Here is an 11,344-nt window from a genome sequence, read left to right on the forward strand (position 1 = left end):
AAATACTTTGGAACACAGCTTGGCAGTTTTTAAAAAGTGAACCATCCACCTAGCCTATGATCTTGCCATTCCATCCTTAGGTATTTATCCAAGAGAAATGAAAGTATACGTTCACACAAAGATGTGTACATGAACGTTCAAAGCAATCTTATTTGTAAAAGCCAAAACACAAAATAACCCAAACGTCAGAGGAGTGGATGAATAAAGTGTGAAAAATCTGTGCAATTAAATACTATCTAGCAGATAAAAAGAAATAAACTATGGATGAATCGCAAAAAAACTATGCTGAGTGAAAGAAGCCAAACAAACAAAGGAATCTCATACTGTGTGATTCATTTACACAAAACTCTAGGAAATTAAAAATAATATACAAAGGGACAGAAAATAGATTAGTGGTAGCTGTGATGTGGGAGTATAGGGAGGAGAAAATTTTAAAGGCATTAGAGAAAATGTTTAGGGGTAACAGGTATATGTTCATATCTTGAATGTAAAGATGGTCTCAAGGTTATATATACATATCAAAACTTATCAAACTGTACTTACACTTTAAGTATGTGCAGTTTATTTATGATTTATAGTCAATTATAACTCAATAAAGTTATCAAGGAAAGAAAAAGAGCAATACTTTTTAAAAGTCATATGCATTACCAATTAATTTTGTTTATTACTCACTTTCGACCGGTGTGCCTAGTCAATCTAACCATCAGCCTGCGTGCCTCTTCTGTGCTAGACTGAGTGTTTTTAACAAATGAAATCGGTTTCTCAAGTCCATGTTTTTCCAAAAGCTCTGACACGCTATAAAGTGAAAATAGAATTATTTAAAGTCTTGTTACCAAACAAAAAGAGTCTGAGAATCTTAAGCATAAAGGTAGAACCTTAGTGTTCAGTATTTTTTTTAAAGTACCACACAGAATGTCCCAATTTTACATATAACATTCTCAGCAAGAAAAAAATTAATAATTATATAACAAATCTTATTTTTCTCAATGACTTTTATTAGAATGTACTTGGGCTAAGAAAGCATGACATATCTATACCTCAAAATCTTTTTTGAACTTCCCTGTAATCTAAAGGCATCATGTCAGTAAAATAAGCCAAATCAATATTTTCAGTACAAATTTAACGCTTAATAATCTTTTTGAGTATTTTGTTAAAGACAAGGTTGCTAGAAAAGCAATAAATGAAGAATTTTAGAATTAGAAGACCCCATAAAAGATCATAGGATTCAATCTCCATCAAGAATTCATTCTATAAACAGATAAGACATGTCACAAATTCTCTGGGTCTCATGGGAATCTTCTTGAGGTATCCCATTCCATATCATCATTGCACCTGGTCTGACTCACAAAATCTCACATTTATTAACTGACTGTTACTGGGCTGAATAGAGGGACTGGACTGAATAAAATTCAATAATTCTTCATAAAAATAGGTTTCATGGGTCAGGTCACCTGGCATTAATGTACACTAAAGCATTTATCAAGTATTTGGGGCTATTTAGAAAAACAGGAATAAAAAGTTCTTATTGTGAAAGGTCAGTAAATTAAGCTGTATCATGAAAGACCTAAGCATCATCTAGAAACCTGTGGGGTGTTGCTGTTTCCTTTGGGTACTGATAATATAATGTAACTATCAGGACCATCTATAGTACAACCATGAACATGTGGTAAAATAAATAATGTTTATTTCACTGAATCTCTTTGAGCTACCTCTTCTCAGTTTTATTAGGGAAACTATGAAGACTGATAAGAAATGAATCTATATTGACTGAACCCACCAAGCATTAGTCAAACTACACAGAATTTTTCAGGGAGGATAGGGGGAGGAGAGGCACAAGCAAAGCTATAAGAGATTAATTCATATAAGATTGATTCAATTTTTCAAGAAATGCAACTGTATAACTTTCAGAACATAGAGTAACAAGAATCAGGCTAAATAATAATAAATTCAGGCCTAGAGGAAACTAAACAGTTAATTAACCATTAAACTGATTCATTATGGTACACAAAAACATTCTGCTCTTTTAAATGCAACTTGAAATATTTCTAAACCAAAATCTTTTCATTTGAATGAATAAAAGCTTAATTGCTGGACTCCAAATTATTATACTTCAATATATATACTATTAATATCATTACTAAGTGATATTATCAATTATAATTTCCATATTTATATATTAGAAATATATAAGTATAGTATTCTTATAAAACTTTATTTTTTTAGTCAGAGTCTCACTCTGTGCCTAGGCTGGAGTGCAGTGGTATGATCACAGCTCACTGCAGCCTCAATCTTCTAGGCTCATTCGATCCTTCGGCCTCAGGCTTCTGAGTAGCTAGGACTACAGGTGCTTGTCACCAAGCCCAGCTAATTTTTTCTGACTTGTACAGATGAGTTCTTACTATGTTGTTCAGGTTGATCTCGAACTTCTAGGCTCAAGCAATCCTCCAACCTCAGCCTCCCAAAGTGCTAGGATTACATATGTGAGACACTGGGTCCAGCAAATTTTACTTTGAATATTTAAAAGTTACGTGCTCATATTTATATAAACGTTAAAATAAATAGTAGTAAACAATATTAGATTTCCTAAATAGAAAATTAAGAATATTCCAATCCCTAAGAAAGCCAGTTTAACATTTAATTTTGACAGTCAAAAATATTGCTGCAGAGTTATATGAAGGCTCTAGTGCAGTTTGACATAATCCAAATAGTCAACCAAACGTATCGCGCCCTAAAAAGGAAAGTTGGTAGTATAGTAAACATTGCTTGCTGGTCAAGAGGCAATAAATGCTGCAGAAACTAACATTTCTTATGTGCCTACTATGTGACAGACACTTTACGTGATTTATTCTATAATACCATAAGTTAGATATTATAGCTAAGAAAACCCTAGGCTCAAAGATCATGCAGCTAGCAAGTGGAAAGCCAAAATTAGAACAAAGGTTTATGTCTTCAAAGACCATGTCCTTATTATTCTACCATTTTGCTATATTAAGGTAGCAGTGCATTTGTTATGGAAAAAGTTCACTCCCAAGCCAGTCAAACAAATATGAGGTCAAACTAGAAACAATGACTAACAAACAGACTTAAGGTCACCATTTCTTGGACAAAGCTCCTTAATAAGCACAGAGTCAAAAAATTGTCATTTTTCTCACCTGAGAATTTGTTCCAGTTGGTCGACCATGTCATGAAGAGTTGTAGTCTTCTCTGTCTTATCACTAATGAATTAAAAAAAAAATTAAACAAGTTTCAGTATTGGCTTTTAAAATAGAATATAAAACTCAATTAAGTAGGGGGAAAAAAGGAAAGATGTTTCTTATATGTAACAATATGTAACATATAACAATACTACACTGTCCTTGTAAAATTTCAGACTTATCTCCTGAATTGACTGCATATTTCATGGCTCAAGAGAATAAGATAAGAAATATCAGAGTCAGAACAATATTATCTGTTACAGATTAGTCAGTTGTAAGCAAGTTATTTTCTAGAGTACTTTTGGTTCAGTTCTGCTTAAAGGTCAAAAAAAAGACAAACTATAAATCAATTTTTTAAAGAAGAAGTAAAGGGTAAAAGCACCCTTTACCAGCTGAAAAAAATAAAACAGATTAAGAAGCAGCATTGCCTAGTTAGCTTTCTTCTAAGCCTGTATACACAACCTAGGGAGCCCCACCCCCCAGGAAGTTTCCATTAAAATTCTAAGTAATCAGGAGAGTTCTTCCATATCATCCCTCTGCATCAAGGGAATCATAGCCAATCCAATATTAAGGAACCAGGGAGGAGATTCATCAAATAGATAATCCCTAGCAGGTAGTAAACATACAAAGCAAAACTTTTCTGAGGAAGTCAGTTAACAGAAGACTAGGAGAAACATTATCATAAGAAAGATCATAAACTAATGAAAATGTGGTACATTAAGTATGACACAACATATGTGCAAATAAACACAGGGCCATGGCAGAAAAGCACAAAACTGCTATAGGCCCACTTCACCCTAGACAACTCTACTCTCCACTGAGAATCACTGAACCCAGCACTCTCAGGTGCCTTCTGAGCGATGCTCCATCTGCATTCCAGCAAGATCTAGGATTTTATTAAGAATGTGCCCCAAGGACAATCTATGTTTGGATTTGGAAAATATATTTAAATGTCCTAACCTGAACATCAAATCCTTATTATTTTTAAAACTATCAATCTGCCTAGTCTAAATCTATTGACAATTATTCAGTGCAATTTACGAATATTACACTATCTTTTTAAACCGAGTTTTAGGTTTTGGACTACAGTGACGAGTTTGGTACATTCTACTTAAAGTCCTTCAGAAGATCATTCATTGCAGCTAAATTCCCTTAACATATTCACTCAGCAGTATTTTTGTAAATGACCATTTTACAACTCTATAATAAACATTTGTCATATATATTAAAAATTACAGTGTTCTTCCTTTGTGAACTGACATTCACAAACATAATGGCTACAGATTTTTTCAGCTAGATGACACATGATGCCTAGGTAAGATGCACAAAAATGTAATTAGATTAAATCGGTGTCCATTTCTTAAACAGAAAAATATGTATTTATAATTTACAGTTTAGTGGATAACAACTACTCTAACCACTGAAGCTAAACAACTAATCACTAGGAGAATACAAATTGACAAACTTGGCATGAAGAACAAAAAGAACCATAGAAAGTATTTTGAGCCCTATAATTTAATACTAGGCTAATGTATAATTGCAAGTTATTTAGAAAATTAGAAATGTGAAATATAATCATTAAGAAATAAATGGAACAACAAGAAAATATCAAGTCATTCTTTGTGTTACATTAAAAAGAAAGTTAGATCAGGAACCATTCATCCGAAGCCAAGGAAAGTCTTCGGTCATGTGTACATGAGAGGCATTTCTTAGCCTACACACTCTTCAAAAACTAATTTTCAAATATACTGATACACTAGCTGTAACATCTACATTAAAAAATGTTCTTTTAATTTATCATTCTATTGATTCCATGACAATCGCCTAATGGTAGGCAAATTATTGTGTAAATACTAATAGATAAGCTCTAATTAATATTTAGGCTATTTGAGCTCACCGAAAAACAGAGACTAATCTTTTTTTTTTTTTTTTTTTTTTAATTACACACATAAGCTGGAAGTTAATGGTTTGCCTAGTTGACTCAGGAACAAGAAATGTTATCAGGTAGAGAGAGGAGCCATAAGGTTTCCCACCAGGCACATTAAGGCAGAAACTGCCCATCATTCCTGTTCTCAAGGAACAGCCTCGGCATCTTTTGTCACCTTCTGGGCAAGAGCAATTCGACTACTGAAGCCCTGCTAGCATCTGGGTTGAGGTTTTTGAATGATGGAAACATTTTGCTACAAAAATCTATTAATACACTCCCTTTTACCTGCCACCTGCTGCCTACTGACACCTACAATTCCCAAAGATATACATGCTATATTCTGCTGCTCTTTACTAAGGAAGTGAGGTAAGCTGTAGTCACACCTGTACAGATTTGAACAATAAACAGATGCTGAGTCCATTCTGATTTACCATTCACTATACGAAGGTTCCCAAGCCTAGACTGAGGAAGAGCAGTATTATGTACTACTCCAGTCCCCATTTAGCTTTATGTTAACATGAACAAGCCCAATGTTTCAATTCCTTCTTTGTGGTCAATTCCTTCTAAGAACCTTGATGGGGAGAGATGAATGACTGAGATCTACAAACTACCAACATTTTTGTAACGCAGTATGTAGTCAGAATCTAAGACTACCACCTCCTCTCCACCACAAAAATCAAAACAGACAAGACTGACAATCTCACTATAGCTGTACTATAATGAAAAGGTTGCGCTTGTCAAAAAAAGATAACATGAATCATAGAACTCCAGAAATAGAATTAAAAGCATTCCAATTAAATATGACAAATTGAACCTGAACATTTATCTCTACTCCATTCCAAAATCCCACTTAAAACATAGTAAATTAAACAATAAAAATATAATGAAAGGAAGGAAAGAAGAAAGGAAAAAAATACACCAAGAGAATTACAGAAGAGATGGCAGCAGATCTGAGATAAAAACAAAACACAGAAGATGTAAACTAAGTGGTAACAGACTCACCAATTTAAAAAAAAAGAAATCTGCAATACAACTATAAGCAAAAGGGAAAGCCAAGACATATGTATTTAAGCAAGAAAAGTCAAGGGACTGGAAGCAACAGATATTTCGGAAAGTCAAGGCTGTGCTAAAAAAACAGGACTGCCTGGAGGTTTATAATAAGCAAAACTGGACACACGCGAACACACACACACACACACACACACACACACACACACACACACACACACACACACCCAGTCACCAACCTGTATCTCATACAGGACTGCCTGGAGGTTTATGATAAGCAAAACTGGACACACGCAAACACACACACACACACTCCAGTCATCAACCTGTATCTCATACAGCCAGTCAATTCTCTCTCCCACAACTAGAAGAACAAAGGAACTTCATTCTCTGAATAGTACTCTGCACTCAGAACTACTAGATAACTGGAAATAGTAGAGAAGAGCTACCATTCCAAACTAAGTAGAAGTATTCGAGGCACTCGAGCCTCAATTCTCTTTCTTTTTCTTTTTTCTTTTTTTGTGTTGGACTCTCACTCTGTCGCCCAGGCTGGAGTGCAGTGGTGCATGTTCACGGCCACTGCAGCTTCGACCTGCTGAACTCAGGTGATCCTTCCACCTCAGTCTTCCAAGTAGCTAGAACTACAGACATGTGCCACCATACCCGGCTAATTTTTTTTCTTGATTTATTGTAGAGAAGAGGTCCCGACAGGTTGCCCATGCTGCTCTTGAAACCCTGTGCTTAGGCAATCCTCTCACGTCAGCCTCCCAAAGTGCTGGGATTATAGGCGTGAGCCACTGCACCCGGTCTCCCAATTCTCTTTCAACGCTGACCTCTAGACTTATTTAAACAGGAAGAAGATTAGAAAATTCCACATTAAGTAAACTAACTTAAAATAAAATGTATGAACATACTTAGGACATTACCTATATAAATCCTCCCAACCATGTTATTGTAAAGTTCATCAGAAAAAAACCTGCTCTCTAAAAATGCAAAGTTTTCCAATCAGCTTTCTAGTGCTTTGAACATAAATTAATAGTCAAGAGCTAGCAGACATGAAGGAAAGGCCCTAACGGTAGAGACACAAATAAACAGACTATGAAAAATCAGAAAAAAGAGTCAGGTTGGGGACATGGAGAGAACAGAACAGAGTCAGGTTGGGGACATGGAGAGAACATTATATACATCTATGCATCTGAAAAAACAAGACAAGGATACATTTTTAAGTGAATAAAAAAAAGTTCCTGAAATTTAAATTAAAAAGTCAAAATAAATTTTAAAATTCAAAAGATGGATTAAAAGATAAAACTGAAGAAATCTTCTAGATCATTTAACAAAAGACCAAAAGGTGAAAAAATAGAATAAAAAGAGAAATGAACAAATACATAAACATATAAGAACCACCATTAGAGCCGGGCTCAGTGGCTCAGTCTGTAATCCCGCGCCTTTGGGAGGCTGAAGTGAGTGGATTGCCGGAGCCCACGGGTTCGAGACCCACCTGGGCAGCGAGACTTCATCTCTACAATAAATCAAAAAATCAGCCGGGCGTTGTAGTGCATGCCTGTAATTCCGGCTACTCGGAAGGCTGACGCCGGAGCCCAGCAGGTCAAGGCTGCGGTGGCCGGGAGCGGCCACTGCACTCCAGTCTGGGCGACCGAGTGAGACTCCAACTCAAAAAACAAAAAAAAAGAACCACCATTAAATAACAAATTTATAGCTCTGAATAATAGGAGTTTGAGGGATGGAGGAAGGAACAAAGGAAGAAGGGAAAGAAGGGGGTACAAATAAGCTCATCAAGGAAAAAAAATATAAGAATATGCCCTAAAAGTCTGAAGGTTATGAATTTCCAGACTAGATCAGTCCATTCAATGAACAACATAATGACTTCAGACTCACAACAAAACACATCTTTATGCTATTTCATACCATTATAAATGAAGAGAAGATTTTTACGCTGTTTCATTACATTATAAGCGAAGATTTTGAAATCTAAAAAAGGGAAAAAATTCACATGAAGCACTATTACTCAGAATGACACTGAACTTCTCAACAATACTGGAAGGAAAGGATAAAAGCAATACTTTCAAAATTCACAGGATAAGGATTATAAATCTACAATTCCATGTACAATCAAACTTCTCTACCAAGTATAAGGGAGTAATTATGATGTTTTTCTGACATGTGACAGACTTTAAAAAATACCTCCCATGTAATCTTTGACAGGAAGCTATTTGAAATTGTGTTCCACCAAAATGACGAAAAAGAAGACATGGAATCCAAGAAATACAATATGCAGCACAGGAGAGAGGCAAACAAAGGTCCCAGGATAACAGGTGTACAGCAGACATAGAGAACAACTCACTTACATCAATTCCAGGAAGGACAATTCAAAAGGAAGAGAAGAAGAGGAGAAAGAGAGAGAAAAGGAAAGGAAATGAAAGATTATTAAACATTTCTGACCACTAAAAGGATTTTTACAGCCTGTCACAAGTGCGAGGGTGATAAATGGAAACAAGGAATATAACAAAAAAAGGAATATGCATAATCCAGGAAAAACAGAAAGTCATATAAAAAGGGAAACATAATCTGTGCAAACAATATTTACAAAACATTGAAAAAAATGGCATGGAAGTAAATATGGGAGAAGGAATAAGACTTCCAAAAAAGGAAGTTAATAATGATCTAAAATTACAAAATCAAAAAATAACAAAATGAGCACAATATTTTAAAGGAGGTGGGCAAAGACAAGAAGGAAAAATTATCTGTGAAAGTACGTGCTTTTGAAGATAGGAATGCATGGGCAGGAAAAGCAGACAGCAAACAATGGTTTATTACAAAACTTAAAGTTCCCTGATTTTATCTTCATACATTTTTTATATTTAAAAAATTAGAAGATCATATACCTTTGGACTCCTTTATTTTAGAACAGCACCTCCCCAACCCCTCAACAATTTGTTTTCTAGCAAATAGACTAGTTGATTTGTCCACCATTCTGTATTTGTCTTACTGCTTTCTTCATTGTGTTATTTAACTTGTCTTTCTATTCCGTGTACTAACCATAAACTAGAAGTTCAGCCTAAAGGATTGAATAGACTCAGGGGGAAAATAATTTTGGCAAGAATTTTTTTTTTTTTTAAGAAAGCTGGGTTTATTGAGAGGACAGAAAGGCTCCCACAGTGGGAAGGGACCCAAAGGAGTTACCCAGAATATTTCTATGATACCAGGTGCTTCATACTGTGTCATATCAGAAGGCGCATAATGTCAGGTTGTCTGACTACATGATACCACATTTTATAACTTGGTTAAGATAATAACAGTCAGACCTCAAAAGTAAATTTCACCTTTGAAATTTAAAAAAAAGTTGTTAGGGTAATACTTTGGTAATGCGCAAATAACGTCTTCTCATTAATCTTTCACCTGACTTCAGTACCATGAATGACTATATGAACAATTTTGCAAATGAGAAAATAGATGACCAAAGAAGTAAAGTGACTTGGCTGAAAGAAACAGGCCATCTGGTTTTTCACTGTGTTCTTTCACATATTGTTATTCACTTCTCCAGATGTGAAATTTATCATACGTACTAGATTTAAAAGGAGGATTAATTGAATAATTGTTACCTAACTTTCAAAGACAAAATACAACGTTGAGTTGCATAAACTAAGTAATCCCAAAGCTCATTATATTACATTTTCACTTAAACATAAAAGTTTAAAATTACGTATATTCACAAATCACTGCTTAAAGGAATTACAATAGGTAAGGGTCAAAAACAAATAATTAACAGCATAAATACAAATACCCTATAAATATGACAAATGCTTAATTAAAAACACAATTTTAAATAAAGAGAAATCACTACCTATCCACTTCAAAAAGTGATTTTTGTGGTGGTGGCGGTAGCATTATTTTTGTTTTTCAATGAAAAATTAATTATCAGGCCAGGCTTGGTGGCTCAGCATGTAATCCCAGCGCTTTGAGAGGCTGAGGTGAGTGAATTGTCTGAGCCCTCGGGCTCGAGACCTATCTGGGCAACCTGGCGAGATCTCATCTCTACAATAAATCAAAAATTAGCCGGGCGTGGTAGCACACGCCTGTAGTTCTAGCTACTTGGAAGGTTGAGGCGGCCGGATCATCGGAGCCCAGCAGGTCGAGGCTGCAGTGGCTGGGAGCAGACACTGCACTCCAGTCTGGGTGACAGAGTGAGACTCCAACTCAAAAAAAAAAAAAAGAAAAATTAATTATCAAGGTTAATATAATTTACTTATAGTTACAGTAGAACAAAATATAGAACACCCATATACTGGTTAACAAGAAAAGTTTATTTCTAGGCAACAGGATCACAGACACTTTTATTTTCTTCCTTATTTTTTTTTTCACGTTCCCAAAATTCTCTATGATGAACATTTGGGGATACTTAACTGTTAGAATAAAAAGATACAGTAAGATTGACAGTCTATGGATTCTTACCCATATCCTCTTTCTGGCAGACATTCTAATATGTCATAGCAAAGAGAGAGTTGGTCATTTCGTTCACAGCTATAGATGCACTCTAGTGCTGTTGCCATCAGTTGGTCTTGATGAGGAATGATTTTTTGTTGCAGCTAGAGAAAATAAAGCATGTTGTACTGATGTCAATAGATTTATAGTCAGTTTTTCCATATCCCAAGTACCAATGTCAACAGAATATTAAATAGCACAATTAATCAGCCATAGAAACAAATCTTGATTTTTCTAAGCTTACAGACTTTTGGGGTCTTTAATAATTTAAAATGAAATCACATTTTAATTACAGAATCAGCAGAAAAGATCATCTGTAACCTATAAGCTTTGCATCTGCTGAAAACAGATTCTTCAATTTATGACCTATTCAACATAAAGTAGATAGACTTGAATTTTTAAAAAGGCAATTTATTAAGAACATTCTAATCCTAAAGCCAATTCTATGTGCTTCAATTACAAAAATATATAAATTCCTTAACTAATATTCAAAGGTATTAGACCCCATTATTTTTGAGTATGCACTATATATTACTCATTTAACTACAGAGTACTGACATTCTATTCAAAAGAAGTTCAATTGTAATGCAGTAATATGCAAAATACAGAACATATTCCATATTTTTGTTTTGTTTTGTTTTGTTTTCCTCAAGTCAGAGTCCTCTGTCACACAGCCTGGAGGTCAGGGTCACCGCTCACCTCAAGCTCGTAGGCT

At 34.9% G+C, this 11,344-nt stretch overlaps 1 protein-coding gene across 1 annotated transcript in view; it reads right to left on the reverse strand.

Annotated features, from left to right (window-relative positions):
* Positions 1-10,749, reverse strand: part of NBAS (neuroblastoma amplified sequence) — a 230,770-nt gene extending 220,021 nt beyond the window's left edge. Inside the window, exons 1-3 of the mRNA XM_008059599.2 lie at positions 10,600-10,749; positions 3,153-3,215; positions 673-795 (exon numbers count right to left, since the gene is read on the reverse strand). Of these exons, the coding sequence (XP_008057790.1) occupies positions 673-795; positions 3,153-3,215; positions 10,600-10,697 (284 nt within the window). The 5' untranslated portion in view covers positions 10,698-10,749. The remainder of the gene's footprint in view (positions 1-672; positions 796-3,152; positions 3,216-10,599) is intronic.
* Between the last annotated feature and the right edge of the window lie 595 nt (positions 10,750-11,344).

The sequence above is a fragment of the Carlito syrichta genome, unplaced genomic scaffold, assembly GCF_000164805.1.
Source record: "Carlito syrichta isolate Samal-C Ts95f unplaced genomic scaffold, Tarsius_syrichta-2.0.1 Scaffold304285, whole genome shotgun sequence".
Classification (NCBI taxonomy): Eukaryota; Metazoa; Chordata; class Mammalia; order Primates; family Tarsiidae; genus Carlito; species Carlito syrichta.